Here is a 19,650-nt window from a genome sequence, read left to right as displayed (position 1 = left end):
GTGTACGGGGAGGCGCTCTTGATAGAATTTTAATCCCCGATCTTGTCGTGTGATGATCGGTCTCACTATGTCTTTTGCCACCGGCCTGTCACAATAGCGATGGTATAATGTTTATAAGGCAAGTAACATATCTGAAATTAGTTTTATTCGTGCTACAAGTAAATTAACGAAACACGGTAAAAGAGTTGCTGATATGCAAGAGTTTGAAAATTACCTTTAAAAACTGCTACGAGAAAATTGTTAACATACAAGCGTGCTGCAAGATGTATTTCAACGGCTTAGTGAAAATTTAGTTAGCTTGATTTTCTTCTTTGACATAACGACTTATTAGGTCATTTTGGTCATTTCTGGCTTACTAGACAACGTTATTGGATCCTCACTACGGGGGAACGGTCTGGATGGAATTTTAGCCCCGATCCTGCCCTGTGAAGACAAGCTCCGTTGTCACTTCTACTACCGTGTCGCCCCAGAGTACGTTCTATCACGAATCATACGTACTTCGTGTAGAATATAGATTTTGTGCGTTATAAGTACCAAGGCCTCTGTAAAGGACCTGCTTAAAAGAAACATCCTGAGTACCTCTCGCAAGTTGTTTGTTGTTAACTGACTGACTTACAATGGCATCGGATTCGCATGTGTTAATTGTTACTACGTTGTGCTTAGGACTCCCAAGGGGCTTTAATTGCTATTTATTTATTTATATTTTTAGGATGACGGCTCAACGCCGTATTGTCAACACCGCATGTGTTGACTTTTACAAATTCACAAATTTTAACAAGGCATTTCCTCCCTGTTATTTGCCTTATCCCGGGCTTTAATTGCTACTTATTGATATTTTGTAAAATGTAAATTTTACATTCACATAAATTTTTTTAAAAATATGAGCATCATTGCTCAAAAACTTCAGATTCATTATTACTATCTAAAAAACAAACTTACCTTAAGTCCCAGAATGGATCAAACATTGTACTCTCCGTATCGCAATGTGTGCATTTTAAGGTACTTCTTAATTGTCCCACGAATAAATCCTTTATTACCGAATTTTCAGCTTTAGAATACCAGTTCCACAGCATGTCTGCTTTAACACGGCTACTATAAATGAAAAGAAAAAAGCATTATGAGACATTTTAACAATGAATATTAAACCAATTTAAATACTGAAACCAACATTTTTTATTCATCAATTTATTGCTATATTTTGTGAATGATTGAATATGCTTTTAAACCTGTTTAGGATTAGATTGTCTTCGAAAAGTAAAATTTAGGTATCTATGCAGTAGTAATGCTGCACTCTGTAAGACATCGAATAAGAAGGCAACATACTACCAGAAATTAAAAAAAAACACTACCAAACAATCTTACAATCAGGCAACTAGCCGCGGAAGACTTCAAATGCACATGCTATGCACGATCGCACCGAAACGGATTTTTTGCACTAGGAATTGTCAAAAAGTTTGATCGAACACCTACAGTTCTACATCCCTTACAGGCACAAATGTTGACGGCCTAGAGAAAGTGGAAACAGCATCAAACAATGGATATAAATTGTGAACTGCCAAATACATCTCAGATTCGTAAAACGCTATCTACAGGAGGCACCACAGCTATCTACAGGAGGCACACATTTAAGTCTGGTCGTCGTTTTGGCAATTTTCAAAATCGATGGGGCCTGTAGAATTGTGTTGTGAGTTTTCAAAACGTTTAAATTAAGTTTGGCAGTAACATTTTGAAACTGTGTAAACAGATAAGTAATTATTCCGTACGAGTAAGGATTCTTATTAATACGGTGCCAAGCAGTTATGCTTAAAACACAACATGAATAAATAAAAGAATCATTTCTTTAAAATATCTGATTTTAAAAAGTAAGCGCCATATGCGGAATGTATTGTTGTTCGTAAAGGACGGTCCAAAACATCCGCTGACGAGCAATTGATGGCTTTCCTGGAGTAAAACGACAGCCATACGCAACAAGAGATTGCTGAGGCAGGCCATATTGCTACGGTTGAATGCAAAAGGCGTGATACTGAAGGAGGTCAAACGGATACCTCACGAATTGAAGCCGCGAGGCATTGAACGCAGATTTGTCCAGTGTGAGTTGCTGGTCCGGTGACTTAACAGAAATAATGTCCTGCACATATTCGTGATGGGAGATGAGAAGTGTATTCTGTTCAGTGATCCTGAACGTAAAAAACATGGAGAGAGAAGTCATACCCCACGTCATCAGCTGGGCCGAACATCCATAATTGTTCTGCTGAATATCCAAAGTTCTGCTGAGTATCTAGTGGGGCAACCTCTGTATCAACCATGAAAATCTGAAATCGTGAGAAACAATGACCAGTGAACGCCACGGAACACAATTGTTGCATTTAAGTCGAGCTCTGCGTGAATAACGGCCACTACACTCATATTTCTGCTGCATGAAAACGCTCGGCCACAAGTTGCGCAGTCCATAAAACACTAATCTCCCAACTAACCGGATCTGGCACCATCGGATTTTCAACTATTCCGGTCAATGGCTTATGAGTTTACTGATCAGTAGTTTTTTTTTAATTCACAAAGAACGGCCTGGCCGTATTGCTTACTGATCAATAGTTATCATCGTACAAACAGAGTGAAAAGCTTTTTCCGAAAAGGAATCCACGATTTACCCGAAAGATGGGAAAAAGTAATTCACTACTTTGATACATAGTTTTTTTGTGGCGAACGCGACAAAATAACTTTGAACTAAAATGAATGAGCTTGCAAGAATTACTTAAAGCCAGGCTACATGATGCAAGATGCCAAAAAACAATTCGGTTAAAAGGGGGGGGGGGGGGAGAGAATGGTGTAATTTTTATGTGAAAACATCTCGGTTCATCTACCCGTGCTGTTTAGGGCACTTCATGCTATCGCTCTCTTCAACCGAAAACTACCATGGCAACGCATAGCAAGTGACAGAGAGGGCCAGAAAGAAGCATAATCTTTCCGAGATTTCAGCTCGTAGAGTTGAAATCTTTTTAACTTTTTTTCGCATATCCCCACCTTTTAAGCGAAATCTTTTTGGCATCTCGTATAAATGTTCGGAAGACGCCCGACACTGTAGGTTTATGTTACTTCAAGCCGAAAGAGGTTCTATCTCTTTCGGACCTTTCCTTTTCATTCTAGTAATCGAAATTAATAAAATTAATATTAATTTCATTCCGGTTATTTCCGGTTATTACCCGAATAAAATTTTTCGTTAATTAATTTTACTTGCATTTTAAACCTTAATCGATAGAGTCGAGTCTCGTTCAGTCGTCACCGTTGGAAAATTGTCCTGTCACCCATAAAAAAGCCTTCAGTCTTACTCGAGCGATTTTAGAAAACCATCTCCCGGTTCTGGTTTATATAGAAAAAGCCTAATGTCGGATCCTAGTTAGGTTGGAACGCTATTACCAGCGCGAAAGTTTAGGATTGAGTGATGGCTGGGTCAATCCTTCTGCGGAATCTACTTCGTTAATCGTTTACTTTACCCTTTTATTGACTCACTATTAACAAATGAAAAAAAAATAAGAAACAAATTTATGAGAAAAAACCGTTACTTATTCAAAAAAAATAGAGATCGATGGTATGAAATTGGTTTACGAATGAAAAAAAAAACGCATTTTTGATCAATAAGAACCTAAAGTATCTTGATCACAACAGCTAAAAACGGGTTTAAACCGAAACATTATAATTGCCCTGTAATGCAGGCCCGGTGCTGGTAATAGCCGCTCCGGCATGACCGGGTCGCAAATCTCATCCGGAACAGTAACCAGGACTATCCAAGTACGTTGTATTATAAAGTATTTTGTCCCCCGGTCTTTCGATGACCGGTATGACCTATAAGGTCATCAAGCCAATAAGACAAAGACATTTTTTCTGACATAATTACTTTGACGCACTTTAAAATCCGCGGGCCCCTTGTTGGATATAGTTCAGGTCAGTGAAAAGACCCTCGCTCTATCCAGGACCTAGATAATGGATAACGGAACTCTTGGCAACGAAGCGTCTGATTACACCCTAGATAAGGTGTCCCCCCACGATACAGACCCTCGCTAAGAACAGGACTTTGCAGTAAACTACCTAAACAGGACAACGGAAAAAAATCTGATATAGCCATTCATGAGATTGTTTGACAGTTCGACATCGCTTTCAACAGTTTGGGATTTCATGTGACTCGTGGACTGTGTTACTGTGTTTCATCTGGCCTTCCTACTCTTCAAAACACATTGCAGGGGATCTGTTTGTATACATTTTAATCTGTTCAGCTATCATTTTTCCACGGCTTTGAGTGTGGAGAAAGTTTTTCAATAAAATTTAAACTTTGTTTAACTATCTTCATGGTTCGCAGCAGCATTTAATTTACGCTTCAAGTTTTTGTAGAACATTTGTTTTTTTATGAATAAATTTAATAAGAAATCCTTCAAAATCAAAGATTCCGTTTATTTGGAAACAGAATATTGCTTCCTTAAGATCAGCATCAGTGTGTTTCTCGTGATAGAAAGATTTTGGCAACTCTTGGACTAACAATGCAAAATAGATAACTGTTGAAAATCCAAATCGTATACACGATGTCATGGTTTTGTATGTGTATTGTTATTTGTATTAGTATGCGGTTTTATATGTGTATTTAATAAAAATTCTTTGCCACAATTATTTTCTTCTTCTTTGGTGACACTACAACCTTCTCTTTGACGAACACATCTCGAATTTGGTAAATTCGGCTTATCGGTTTTATTAAAAGATTATCTACGGAGTTCTCTGACACACGATATTTTAGAACACTTTATTGTGGACTATTTCGTCCGATACTTGAGTATGCTAGTGTTGTGTGGAGCCCCTCTGGCACTACTTTAATTGCCCAAGTTGTGAAGGTGCAAAAACTCTTTACTCACTTAGCGTTTAGGCGCCTTCTTGTTCGCTACTATGCTAAACTACCACCCTACTCAACTAGGTGCCAAATCTTGGAAATTCCCTCTCTGGAATTGAGACGATCCCAGGCTCAAGCTATGTTTATCGCTGGTCTGCTCCTCGGAGTTTCCGATGCACCATTCTTCCTATCTGTTATTCACTTTCATGTCCCACATGTTTCCTTCCTCCCCGTTCTCCCTTAACGATTTCTGCGCGCCGCACAATTTTTTACTCTAACGATCCGCTACTGGCTTGTTTCCGACACTTCAATGCTCTTTCTGACCATTTCGACTTTAGCATTTCCCTGTCTACGTTTGGTGCGAGTTTAACATCCTCTTTTGATCCTTAACTGTTTTTTTCCTTTAACCCTGTGCTCTTTTCTTTTCTATCTCATTCTTCTGTTTCTGTTTCCTGTTGGTTGTGGCTCTTTACTATGTAGCTCCTACATTCTAACATAGTTTCTAGGTTTTTAGTTTTAAAATAAGAATAAGACTTTTATTATATAGCCCTAGTGACAAACAATTTTTAAATATAATAATATTTATTAATTAATGATAACGGACTGATGCCGTATTGTAAAATATAATGGTAATAATAATTATAATAATTAAAAAAATAACAATAATAATAATAATAATTATAATAATAATAACAATAATAATAACATCTTTATGGGAGGGGCAGTGCTGCGGCACTCAGTCTGCATTTTCCGTCTGAAACGTGCTAGCAACTAGACACTCTTGCACAAACAACACTGAAGTCATCGCTTACGTACAGGAACATTTACTTTACGCACAACACTCTACACGCAACCCTTATTTATTTTTTATTTATATATGTTTTTATTTATTTATTCATTTACATTTGTCTGCTACCTGGCTTAACAAAGATGAGTGAACCTAACGTAACAGCTAATAAATTTCACATTATCGTTATCATTATCATTTTGAACTTCTATCATCAAAACATTTCCGCGAGTGAACTTGCCGGCCTCACCCACGGATTTCTGCAGCAGGTCTTTGAAGTCACTTCCACAGGAGTTGTCGTATCTCTTCAGCTCGAAGATCATGTTATCCTCCTTCGTTCGCCTGACCTTCGAGATTTGTTTTTCAAAAATTTGTAGATTGTCGGCATAAGACCTCTTTTCTTTAAGCCCGACTAATATTGCTTCCGTTTTGTAACGCATTCGAGAAGCCAGCTCGTCTACCTATCTCGATTGCAAAGCGCCAGCAGTTATAGATTTTTGCTGCTTCCGCTTTACGACGGTAGTCCAAGGCAGTTCAGCGATCGTCCCATTGGAGGGAATTTCTGTTAACTGTTCCCCGATGGGTCGCTTTTAGTTTTTTTTCTGCATTACTAGCATAGCTTTAGGAGAAGTTTCGGTCTTTGGTGTAAATGTGCAATTCCCTCGCTGTAGCTAACGTTTCTAACGTAGCAGTTTCTTGCTGCCTTCCTGCCTGGAACCCGTTACCTCCTCTGCTTGAAGAGACTCGCGTGACGACGATGCAAAGAGGTTGCGATCCAATACACCGGCTTCATCGACATTTCTTACAGTATTTGGCTTACCTGCAAGCCCTCCTTCCTCTCCACTCGCCGCGTCACCTTTTTGAGTACTCCCGCTAGGAAGTTTTTTTTCGTTTATTTATAGATTCTTTGGGTCATTGAGACGTCATTCGCCTCTTCTTGCTAGGAAGTGATCGTACTGTGTTACTGCTTTTTCGAAAGAAATCCATCAGCGCCATTCCCAAACTTGCGTTTGGTTGGATTGTATCGAGTTCACTCATCTTTTTTGTTTGCATTCATTTGAAACACTAAGCTGCTGTTGTGTAGAATGGGCTTAACGGCAAACATAAACATAAAAAAGAGCGCAGACTCTCTTGTTGCTTTGAGAGAGCAAGAAATGGTACACTACGCGATTTTTTTACGGTTCCAGTAAACCAATTACGCACGTTTAAGCAGCCGCTGAATTGTGTTCACTAATACACACAACGTACGCAGATTACAGGATCGTAATGAACAGAAAGGACGCCACTTCACCATGCAAGGACTATCACTTTTGTTGTTGCTAGCACGCATGAACAGTTGATTATACCACTTTACACGAAACGCAAATAGGTACCCAGCCTTGGAACACAGCACTATTGCGTATCACCTCATTCACCGAGTCGATTCTGGTACAAGCCCGTTGGGGTTGGTCGCCGTAGGAGCAAATCACGCCAAGAGTAGGCCCGAATGAACCCTCGTTACACAAAGTAAAAAAATCACGGTTACGCCTCAAACACGTTATGTATAAAAACTTTTGCCTAAATATCGCAGATTGGAAGAGATTTGGCGTAAAGAAGCTTTGGGTACACCTCAAATGTTAGAATTACAGCAGTGTGTGTGCGTGCGTGTGTGTGTGTGTGTGTGTGTATGTGTGTGTGTGTGTGTGTGTGTGCACTACCGGGTTTAAATTTCCGGTAAGCTGGTCGAAGTTACAGCGTCGTCGAGGATTTCGATTACCCGTAGGAGGACATTATGAAATTTGGTGTGGGTGCTTTCCAAACACCAGAAACCCCAAAAGTAAAGGTGCTTAAAGCCACAAAGCTCTTCAAGTTAGACGCCACGTCGAATAACGAGAATTCTGATTCTGACACTGATTGGTGTTCGAAAGAGTCACACTTTCACCAGAATACCTACCCCTAGACAAGATATAATAGAAACTGACGAATTTAAGGCAAAACTGGGCGTTCTTCACGTGACATTTGCTTCCATTAATATCCCCCCGAAGGCAAATTATTAAAAATGAAAAAAATTAAAAGATCAAACAAGATCTTGCAAATTAAGCAGCGGTTTTGTCGGGACCGCTTTTGATCCTGGGAGACTTTAACTCCCATGGAACCGACTGGGGGTGCGATGAGGATGACATTCGCCCCCCATCATCCGAGATTTCTGCGACAGATTTGGTTTTGTTTAAATCTCGACTCAGAAGAGGCAACTAGGATGCAGACACCTCAAAGAGCGAGTGCACTGGTCCTGTCTCTTAGTCCATCAGCTATGGCCCTGGATTTTAGTTGGAAGGTGATCCAAATCCTATCGGCAGTGACCACTTGCCGATAGAAAATTCCTACATCAAGGGAGGATGTCCAGTAGAAGAAATCCCCGTTAAATGTGACTTAACGAGGAGCATCGACTGGACGAGATACGGCGAATTAATAGCCGCTTCGCTTTCACTTGACTTGGAAGATTTGTCTCCTGTCAAGGAGTACAAAAAACTTGTTTCAATTATAAACAAGTGCGCCCCTAAGGCCCAAACAAGGCGCTCCCACCAAGCAAGGACATTTAAAAAACCTCCCTCTCCTTGGTGGGACAAGGATTGCCAAGCGTCTTTCACCAAGAAGCGAGAGGCATTTAAAACCTTCCGGGACACGGGATCGAGGTCCTTATATGAAAAATATAAAGGGCTAGAGAGAACGTGCAAAAACCTGTGGAAGGCGAAGAAAAAGGGTTATTGGCATAGATACGTCAATAATCTAGACCCCGCCCCTTCACTTAATTCGCTTTGGAGAATGGCTAGAAGGATGCGAAACAGCAACAACATCAATGAGAGCGAAAGCTTTTCTGGCGAGTGGCTGTATGAATTTGCCCACAAGCTTTGTCCCGATTTTGTTCCTGTGCAAAGCTTTACACAACATGCGCTTAGTAGTGACCCTAGGATGGATTCACCGTTCACAATGGTAGAGCTATCACTTGCTCTCCTATCAAGCAAAAACTCCTCCCCAGGTCTGGATCAGATTGGTAGCAAATTGCTTCAAAATCTTCCTGACATAGGGCGGAAGCGTCTGTTAAGTATTTTCAACAATATGTTGGAGGTCAACAGCGTCCCGCAAGAGTGGAGAGAAGTGAAAGTTGTCACTATCTTCAAGCCTGGTAAACCGCCATCAAGACACGATTCGTATCGACCAATATCGTTTCTGTCGTGTCTGAGGACACTCCTTGAAAGGATTATTCTGTTTCGGTTAGAAGAATGATTGGAATCGAACAACCTTCTATCAAATACCCAGTTTGGTTTTCGTAAAGCCAGGGGTACTAATGACTGCTTAGCCCTTCTGGTTACAGAAATAGAGCTTGCTCGTGCACGCAAGCAGAACATGGGGTCTATTTTCCTGGATATACAGGGGGCATTTGACTCAGTATCACCATACAAGCTAAGTCAAAAAAAAAGCAAAGGGCTTGGTCCAAAGTTGAATAACTTTCTGTTCAACCTTTTGTCGGAAAAAGCTATGAGTTTCAACAATGGACATGTTCAGCTAAAGCGGACCAGTTTCCATGGACTAGCACAAGGGTCCTGCTTGAGTCCCCTGTTATATAATTTTTATGTCAGTGAAGTATATGCTTGCACCAAACTGCAGCATTAGGCAATTAGCAGATGACGGCGTCATATCTTTTGCAGCCAGAGACGCCGCCGAAATACAACTGGCTTCACAAAGCACTTTGGACAACCTTGCCGAGTGGTCTGAAAACCTTGGTATCAAGTTCTCTGCAACGAAAACTGAGATGGTAGTCTTTTCCCCTTTTAGCGACACGACAAAAAACAGAGAGAAAAGACTATTTGATCCGAAAATTGATATCTTTTTGTACGGTGAAAAGATATCAACTACCGGCAATTTTCGATACCTTGGTGTTTGGTTCAACTCAAGGCTAAACTGGAGTACACATATCACCCATCTGGTGCAAAAATGCAGCAAAAGAATCAACTTTCTAAGGACAGTCACAGGATTCTGGTGGGGCGCACATCCATCAGACGTCCTGCGACTGTATAAGACGACGGTACTATCCGTGTTGGAATATGGCAGCATATGCTTCCCTTGGGCATCCAACACGCATATCCTCAAACTAGAGAGGCTACAGTATCGTTGTCTTAGACTCGCACTAGGGAGCATGAAATCAACACACAACATGTCCCTAGCAGTGATGACCGGAGTGATGCCGCTAAAACTACGTTTTGAAATGCTGTCGCTTCGCCTTCTAGTCCGTTCTTCAGTATCAAATCCCTTGATCGAAGAAAATTTTAAAGCGCTTCTAGAGACAGGTTCTAAGAGCAAAATCTTGAAAATCTACGAAGATTTTGTTGCCATACAAGTACATCCTAGCGCTCTACAGGCATTAAACCGTGCTGCCCTTCCTGAGACCTACAGTTCCCTTTTAACAACAGATTCCTCGTTGCACGAGGAAATTAAGACCACACTGAATGATCTTCACCCGATGTTAGATCAAGGTATTTTCAGGGATAAGTATGGCCGTTTAGACCAAAGTAGCCAGTATTATACTGATGGATCATCCTCTAAGGAGGGCACCGGCTTCGGCGTTTCTAGTGAGTCCGCCGAAGCATTTTTCAAATTGCGGGAGCCGTGTAGTGATTACACCGCAGAACTAGCCGCAATCTTGTACGCACTATTGATGATAGCAGCGAGACCTTCGTATCAGTACTTCATCTTTACAGATAGCCTTAGCGCTATCGAAGCACTAAGATCCCCGAAGGCTGTTAAGAGTCAGGATTTCCTTACCATGAAAACCATAGATTTGCTTGGCTCCATGTTCGACAAGGCGTTCAGGATTTCGCTAATTTGGGTACCTTCTCATTGTGGAATTCCCGGCAACGAGAAGGCAGACTCACTGGCCAAAACAGGCGTCCAACAAGGCGCATTTTACGACCGTCCGATCTCGGCCCGAGAGTTTCTTCGTCTACGAAAGCAACTTTTCCTGTCTCGCTGGCAGAGCATGTGGGATGATCTCGGGCGATTGCTTTTCTCGATCTCCCCGCAAGTGTCCCTGCGGCCTTGGTTCGGTGGGCTCTCTGTTGACCGGGCATTCATACGCATGATGTCTCGACTTATGTCGAATCATATTGCGTTGAATGCTCATCTACAGCGTATAACTCTGGCTCAGACGAAGGTGTGTGGCTGCAGTGACGGATTTCACGATGTGGATCACCTTCTGTGGTCCTGCGTGGAGTTTGAAACTGCAAGACCCTCCTTGTTAAGCGCAGTCGAGAGCATCGGCAGACGACTGGATACAGAAATTAGAGAAGTGTTGACGACTAGGAACCTCATCTACATGAGCCTCATCTTCCGATTCGCCAGGGACAACGGTCTTACCCTTTGATTCCGCATCCTCATTATCCTTTCAATCCTAAGACTTTCCTCTACATTCTTTTTTTGTTATTCGTAGTGTTGTCTTTGCTATAAGTGTTTTATGTAGTGCAACGGGTATTGCGTTGACTGGGCTATATAATTCGAGGGCGGTGTCCATACTGCCGTAAAAGGAGGCAGGCTTTTTCGTCTGTAGCAGTGTGCTGCAAGTTAGCCCAGCTTTGATACGGCGGGTCCACCTGTGTTTGCGCTGGGCTCGGGAGTGGTCGGCGGGTACAGCCTCGTAAACAGTGGAGTCATTCCAGCTGTTGCGAGATGGAATCCGCCGATCGCTTTTGAGTCCGATGTTGACTTGGTCGATCATGGGCTGTGTCATGGCTGGGCTACTTGGAGAACATTGCACGCAGAAAATCTCATGTTTGTTCTGTTTCAAATAATTGTGCTTGTTTGTTTCAGTCCAGACCCACATCACACACTTCAATAGTCAACCGGAGCGAACCAACCCCCATCGAAGCCATAGCCACAGCAATAGAACCGGACTTAAAAAAACTTACAACACACACACCCTCACAATAGAAATGGACAACAACCACCCATCTTCCCTGCACAACCGAGCATGCCCGGGATATGGCAAATAACTAGGAGGAAATGCCTAGTTAATTTTGTTAATTGTTTTTTGCGTGAATGTAATTCACAGTCACCACATGCGGTGGTGACAATACGGCATCGGACCGTCATAATTAATAAATAAAATAAAATAAAACAAAGACAAAACCCAACCTTTATATCCATTTACATGCAACTGTCAAATGAAATAAAAACACAGCTAAATCAGGTTCGGAATACAGTATGGTCGAATAATCTTAATTCAATGAACGGCCATACTAGCCAAAACAAAGTGTGGAAATTTGTAAGCATTATAAAAAATCAACCCAAATCCATTCCGACATTAAAACAAGATTGGAAATTATTGCTTACTGCTGCTGAAAAATGTGAGTCTTTAAAATCAAATTTCCTACAAGCTCACCACACAACATTTAACAACTTTAGCACTGAAGAAAACCGTGTGAATAATACCGTCAATAATTTTCTCAATCAATTTACCTCTGATTTTTTCCCTAGAGAACTTATCAAGCCAAAAGAAATTTTTCACATCCTAAAAAATCTTAAATAAAAAAAATCTACTGGTTTGGATAGTATAAACAACAGAGCAATAAAAAAACTTCCCAGAAACTTCATAATATATTTAAACGTAAGTTTCAACAGTTGCCTTAAGCTAGGCTATTTTCCAAGTAATTGGAAATTATCCAAAGTTGTTGCCATCATAAATCCTGGGAAAGATAGCACTTTAGCAGCTAGCTATAGACCTATTAGCCTTCTAAGCTGCCTTGGAATTTTTTTCGAAAAACTCATTGCAATTAAGCTAAGAACACACACTGACCATTTTAACATTATTCCCAAGTGCCAATTTGGATTCCAACCAAGGCTATCTACAACACATCAATTTGATAGACTAAAATCAGATATTATTGCAATGAGAAACATAAAAAAATCAACTGGCCTTGTACTTTTAGATTCTGAAAAAGCGTTTGACACCATCTGGCATAAAGCCTTAATTTATAAATTAATGTATTTAAAATTTCCTAAATACTTAATACATGTAATACAAAGCTTCATCACGGATATAAAAAACACGGTCCACATTTCCAAGAATACCTCAGAAGCATACACTCCCATAGCAGGTGTTCCACAAGGAAGTGTACTTTCACCTATTTTGTTCAATGTGTACATCTCTGACATACCGAAAATGAAAAATTGCAATCAATACCTATTTGCTGATGACGTTGCAATTAGTGCAAATGGTAAAATGTCTAAATCCATAGTTAATACTTTAAACTCTGCTCTTAAAACTTACTTGAAATATTGCAAATAGTGGAAGTTGAAAATAAATAGTGAGAAATCTGAAGCTTTATTTTTCACACGCTTCAGAAAAGCAAATAAAATTCCTAATACACAGCTCAGCATAGACAACACAAGCATCCCATGGAAGGTTAATATCTTGGCCTGACTCTAGATAAAAGATTAACTTTTAGGCATCAAATAGAAAACACGATCAATAAAAGTGAAAAAATCTTCCGCTCGCTGTACTGTTTTCTAAACAGAAGACCTAAACTGAACTTCAAAAATAAATTATTGCTCTACACTGCTTTAATCGGACCAATTATATCATACGCCTGTCCTGTATGGGCAAAGTGTGCTAAAACACCCAAAAAGAAGCTCCAAATTACCCAAAATATATATTTGAAAACCATACTTAATGTTCCCATGTGGCATAGAACTCATCTAGTTCACAGATCTTGTAATATAAATACCATCGATCAACATATAAGGAAATTAACCACAAACTATAATAACAAAAATATCATGACCCTAAACGAAAAACTGGCTGAAACAAAAACAAAAAACCTTTCTTCCCTCACTTTCATTCCTTTTCCCAAGCACAACTCCCACAACCACACCCCATTTCACTCCATATGACCTACCCCCGTTACCGTTCAAACTTAAACCTATTGAAATTGGAAGCCAATACAACATTACTCATGTCTTGAAGACGTACGTAGCAAACATAAGTTAGATATAAGTTAGGTTGTAGGCTAGATTAAGCGTAAAAATATTGTTTTTTTTTATCAGTGATGTGGGTTTTAGCCTTAAAAATTTTCCCACTATACTGTTCAAACGCCAAAATGGTAAATCGTCTCTCAAAATCGACCAGCTCAAAATAAAGAGGAAAGATAAGATCGAACCCGTCAACAAGATATTATACATGTACAAACTACAATGAGCTTCATCCAAATAAACTATTACTACTTCTACAAGCATGAAATCCACACACAACATGTCCCTAGAAGTGATGACCGGAGTGGAGCCGCTGAAACTACGTTTTGAAATGCTGTCGCTTTGCCTTCTAGTCCGTCCGAAGAAAATTTTAAAGCGCTTCTAGAGACAGGTTCTAAGAGCAAGATCTTGAAAATCTACGAAGATTTTGTTGCCCTACAAGTGCATCCTAGCGCTCCACAGGCATTAAACCGTGCTGCCCTTCCTGAGACCTACAGTTCCCTGTTAACAATAGATTCCTCGTTGCACGAGGAAATTAAGACCATACCGAATGATCTTCGCCCGATGGTAGTGCCGGGCTTTTTGTGGGATTAGTCCTTACTAGGACTAGTTTCCTTAGTCCACTGCTATTCGTCTTGTTGATAAACGATTCTTATACTGTATTGCCCTACGGCTGCTCCCTATGTTTTGCCGATGACCTTCAAATATTTTATTTATCCCATCTCCTCTTTTAATGACTGCTTTAACCTTCAATGTATCATTATTCGTTTTCCACTTGGTGTCATTTCAACCAACTTGCTTTTAGTCCCGAAAAATGTAATGTAATTTCGTCCTCTTGTTCTCGTTCTTCTATTGTTTACCCCTATACCCTTAATTGTGTGCCAGTCAATCGTGTAACCGTCGTCAGAATCTTGGTGTTTGTCTGGACACAGGTCTGACCTTCATTTACTATATAGAGCGCCTAGTGTCTAATGCACGTAGTTCTCTTGATATTTTGAAGCGCGTAGCCCGTGATTTTAGCGACCTCAGATGCCTTAAAACCTGATTTTGCGCCTTGATCAGATCAAATATAGAGTAGTGCTCACTGATCTGGTCCCCTACCTTCAAGACATTAACCGCATCGAGCGAGTCCAAAGGTCTTTCATAAGATTAGCAGTTCGCAAATCTCCTGGTCTCCTTGGTCTAGTGGCTTGCCTTGCTATGAGGATAGATGTAGGTTACTTGGTCTGCAGTCACTAGAAGTTCGCCGATCATTTTCACGGCCCACCTTTGTTGCAGCGGTTCAATTAAACTCTATAAATGTACCTGTCCTAAGCTCCTCGATTCCTTGGAAATGTTCCTTCGCGATTGCTCCGTTCACGTCCACAACTGATTATACCCCCTCGTCGAACATCAAAATCATAGAATTGCTTGGCTCCATGTTTGACAAGGCGTTCAGGATTTCGATAATTTGGGTACCTTCTCATTGTGGAATTCCCGGCAACGAGAAGGCAGACTCACTGGCCAAAACAGGCGTCCAACAAGGCGCATTTTACGACCGTCCGATCTCGGCCCGAGAGTTTCTGCGCCTACCACAGCAAATTTTCCTGTTTCGCTGGCAGAGCATGTGGGAGGCGGATGATCTCGGGCGATTCCTTTTCTCGATCTCCCCGCAAGTGTCCCTGCGGCCTTGGTTCGGTGGGCTCTCTGTAGACCGGGCATTCATACGCATGATGTCTCGACTTATGTCGAATCATTTCGCGTTGAATGCTCATCTGCAGCATATAACTCTGGGTCAGACGAAGGTGTGTGACTGCAGTGACGGATTTCACGATGTGGATCACCTTCTGTGGTCCTGCGTGGAGTTTGAAACCGCAAGACCCTCCTTGTTGGGCGCAGTCGAGAGCATCGGCAGACGAACGGGTACAGAAATAAGAGAAGTGTTGGCGACTAGAGACCTCGCCTACATGAGGCTCATCTACCGATTCGTCAGAGACAACGATCTTATCCTTTGATTCCGCATCCGCATTATCCGTCCAATCCTCAGTCCTTCTTCTTCATTTGTGTTTTGTTTTTCGTTGAATTGTTTTTGTCTTTGTCTTAAGTGTTTTTTGTAGTGCCACGGGTGATCCGTTGACGTAGCAATGGTATCCGGGCTCAATGTCAGCGCTGTCGTAAAAAGAGAGACAGACTTCCTGTAAAAGTGTTCTTCATCCCGACCCAGCCTTGACGGAATGAGTTCGGCTTCGCTGGCGTTGGGCTCGGGGGTGGTCGGCGAGTCCATCATCGTGGTTAGCAGAGTCCAAGCTTTTACGGGACGGTACTCGCCGATCGCTTTTGAATTCGGTGCTAGCCTGGTTATGGTTTGGCTATCACTGCTGGACAGTTTGAGGAACACTGTCGCATGCAAACGATTGTCCTGTACAGATTACTGTTTTGTATAGTTACAGTCCAGATCCGCTACACGGAAGGATGTTCTGTTTCACACACCATACCACGAACAAATCAAAAGAAAGCAATAGACCCGTACCAAATCATCGATACAACCTCCACAATAGACTTGGACAACTACAAAACAATCGCCACACACCCACAACCAAGCATGCTCGGGATAAGGCAATATTATAACAGGGAGGAAATGCCTTGGTATTTTTTATGAATTTAATTGTCAACGTTTGCGGTATTTTCATGCGTTGTTGACAATACGGCGTCGAGCCGTAATCCTTAAAATATAAATAAATAAAATAAATATTCGGTGTTTTCAATACGGCGTCTAATATTCTATTCTACAGCGTAATATTCTAAAAAAAAATGTTAATGATATTGTTAGTTCAAAGGCTAATAAAAGTTATATCTATGGTAGGTGAATGTCATTTTGGTTTACCCATTTCAACTATACTTGGCCCGTACTTCATTGCATCATCAATTTCACCCAAAGGATCTCGCTTAACAGCCACGTTCAATGCACCATGTAATGAATCCAAAAAAAATCTCAGAAACTCTTGAGCATCTTGTTGTGCTGATCCGGAATACATTCTGTGTTTGCTAGAGAAAGCATGTTTCAAATCTGAAGGATTTATTGTTCGTTGTGATCCGCTCCACATGTTTTGAATTAATTTGGTATATTCTGAAACGAAAAAGGAACATGTGTTTTCACAATTACTGCTTAATTTTTCAAGAATTTCAAAAATAATTGTTCGTCTCTTTCGTCCTTTTTTTTAAATCTTTCATCCTTTCTTTTATTTTGCTCGCCTATATTGACTGTCAGCAAATTGTTTGTTATTTCAATCCATTATCAATGCGTTAGTGAATCAATGAATCATCATGAAATAAATTTTTACATTGTATATATTTTAGCACTAAATATTGTAATATTAGTACTAAATAAAATATAAAATAATTATTTGGACTTTGGACATTCTGATATAGCAAATAAGTGCGCGTGATATATATAATCGTTTCCAGCTTTCAGTTAAAAATTGGAGAAAAAAAGTGGATTTTTACATTGTGTATAACATGCAAATCCTATGACCGCATGCATATTCATTGTCTTAAACAAAGAAACGGACAAACAATGAAACTCTTTAGTGTTGTAAATACGTAAAATATCAGTTGGAATGCTGATTTTCAATTGAAAAAGAGTTAATTGTAATTTAGAAATTTATTTTTAATTGATGCAAAAATCACCACAACAAATCATGCAAGAAACAATCATTCTAAAAATCAAAAATTCAAACTTAATGATACTTTATTAATGTGTTGAATCAATAACCACGAAATCACAGCAATGCAACAAGACCGTCCTTGACGAATGATTAAAAAAATATCGACAGAATGATTTATCATTGAGCAATACGGCCAGGCCGTTCTTCATGAAAAAAAGAATAATCATTTATCGAACACAACTGAAATGGAAGAAAACTGTAAAAGTAGTGTTGTTACTATAGTTATATAAGTTGATTTATTGAAAATAAATTTACATTATTTTATTGATATTTGTTTATATTGCTCTCATTTTTTCTTAGTTTTGTGCGCCAGCTTATATGCGTGCCCTTCACGTATAACTGTGGACCTTTTCTCATCCTTAAAGCGCTTTTGGACGACAGCAATTTCAGTCACGGCTAAATGTCAAATCACACTTCAGCTGTATGCAACTCAAGTTAACACGCCTAAACGCGATTTTAAGGTGAAATTTTCGTTAGTGCAACTAAAATTTCACTTAACGAGGCAGCAGGTTAATGATTCATAGCTGTGAAATTTCCTGAAAACTTGATTCTCTAACGATGCAATTTTTTGAAATCTTCGAAATTAATCCGAATGGAAGCGCAGGATAAGATAAAAATTATATTTTGTGTGTTATTTTTCGATTTTATTGTTTTCATCGATTGTTTAACATTTTATAAATTTTATTTTAGGCATTATTGGCCTTTTCTAAAAAAAATTTAGCACTTTTTTAAGCGTCAACAAAAAAAGACATTATCCGATCTTAATAACCAGTACAATTTCCGAGTGTCGTGTATGCCGTGTCGTGTCATGTCGTGCCAACCAATGAAATTTTAGTGAAATGAAAGTTAACATGAAACTTAACAAGGAGTGAAACTTGCTTCCGTCTAAAAGCGCTTTTAAACAAAAAAAATATGCAACACAGTTTAAATCAAGCTAAGAGGTTTTCATGGTAACTACAGTGACGGGCGATAGAATAGACCACTTTTACATCCGATTTTCAAACGATTTTTTTTATATTTCTACAAGGTATAATCAAACAAAAATTTGCCAAAAGAATCATCAAAATCTTTAGTTTTTTTGTCTAATTAATTAATAAATGAATAATTAAATAAAATTTTTAATTTTTGATTCCATTTTAGTTTTTTTACAAAAAATCACAAGTCATTGAATAAAAAAACTAAAAAAAAGTCATAAAAAATTGTGACTCAAAAAATCTAACTTTTTTGATAACATACCTAAACTATGTGAAGGTTGAGAAATGAAAAGACCGGATGTCCAAAACTAAAAAAAAATTGTTCGATTTTTAAGTTTTATGAATAGGCTTATTTTATTATTTAATATGTTTTGGTCATACAACAGTCACTCCAGCTGTTGCGAGATGGAATCCGCCGATCGCTTTTGAGTCCGATGTTGACTTGGTCGATCATAGACTGTGTCATGGCTGGGCTACTTGGAGAACATTGCACGCAGAAAATCTCATGTTTGTACTGTTCCAAATAACTGTGCTTGTTTGTTTCAGTCCAGACCCACATCACACACTTCAATAGTCAACCGGAGCGAACCAACCCCCATCGAAGCCATAGCCACAGCAATAGAACCGGACTTAAAAAAACTTACAACACACACACCCTCACAATAGAAATGGACAACAACCACCCATCTTCCCTGCACAACCGAGCATGCCCGGGATATGGCAAATAACTAGGAGGAAATGCCTAGTTAATTTTGTTAATTGTTTTTTGCGTGAATGTAATTCACAGTCACCACATGCGGTGGTGATGATACGGCATCGGACCGTAATACTCAATAAATAAATATTTAAATATGTTTTGGTCATACTTTCATTACAGTAACAAAAAGATACTTAAAATCGACATCCCATTTGATACAATGATAGAAATGTTTTGCCAACATCTGAAACTAAATCTTGCAAAAAAAACTAAATCGATCTGTTAAAATTGACACCATAACCTCAGTTTCACGATTTTAAAACATCAAGTGGTCTTATTCAAGTGGTAATTTCTATTATTTGATACAATGATAGAAATGTTTTGCCAACATCTGAAACTAAATCTTGCAAAAAAAACTAAGTCGATCTGTTAAAATTGACACCATAACCTCAGTTTCACGATTTTAAAACATCAAGTGGTCTTATTCTATTATTCGTTTCTGTAACTGTTGCATGTGTTATGATTAATACGTCCATATAATAGACCTTAAATAACGGGTTGAAAATAAAAGCCTACATACACGGAAAAGGGCGAAAAAAACTGTAGCAAAACTAACG

The 19,650-nt window shown here is 39.6% G+C and overlaps 1 protein-coding gene across 12 annotated transcripts in view; it reads right to left on the bottom strand.

The window, feature by feature from the left end:
• Positions 1–19,650, bottom strand: part of LOC118512377 (ubiquitin carboxyl-terminal hydrolase Usp2-like) — an 87,546-nt gene that overhangs the window by 9,148 nt on the left and 58,748 nt on the right. For 10 of the 12 annotated variants that reach the window (XM_036056766.1, XM_036056837.1, XM_036056827.1 and 7 more), the window contains 2 exons: positions 16,548–16,764; positions 940–1,092 (listed from right to left, as the gene is read on the bottom strand). In XM_036056766.1, coding sequence (XP_035912659.1) covers positions 940–1,092; positions 16,548–16,764 — 370 coding nt within the window. The remainder of the gene's footprint in view (positions 1–939; positions 1,093–16,547; positions 16,765–19,650) is intronic. The other 2 variants (XM_036056802.1, XM_036056792.1) reach the window with 1 other exon arrangement.

Source organism: Anopheles stephensi, chromosome X, assembly GCF_013141755.1.
Source record: "Anopheles stephensi strain Indian chromosome X, UCI_ANSTEP_V1.0, whole genome shotgun sequence".
Lineage (NCBI taxonomy): Eukaryota > Metazoa > Arthropoda > Insecta > Diptera > Culicidae > Anopheles > Anopheles stephensi.
This window is presented reverse-complemented; position numbering and strand designations above follow the sequence as displayed.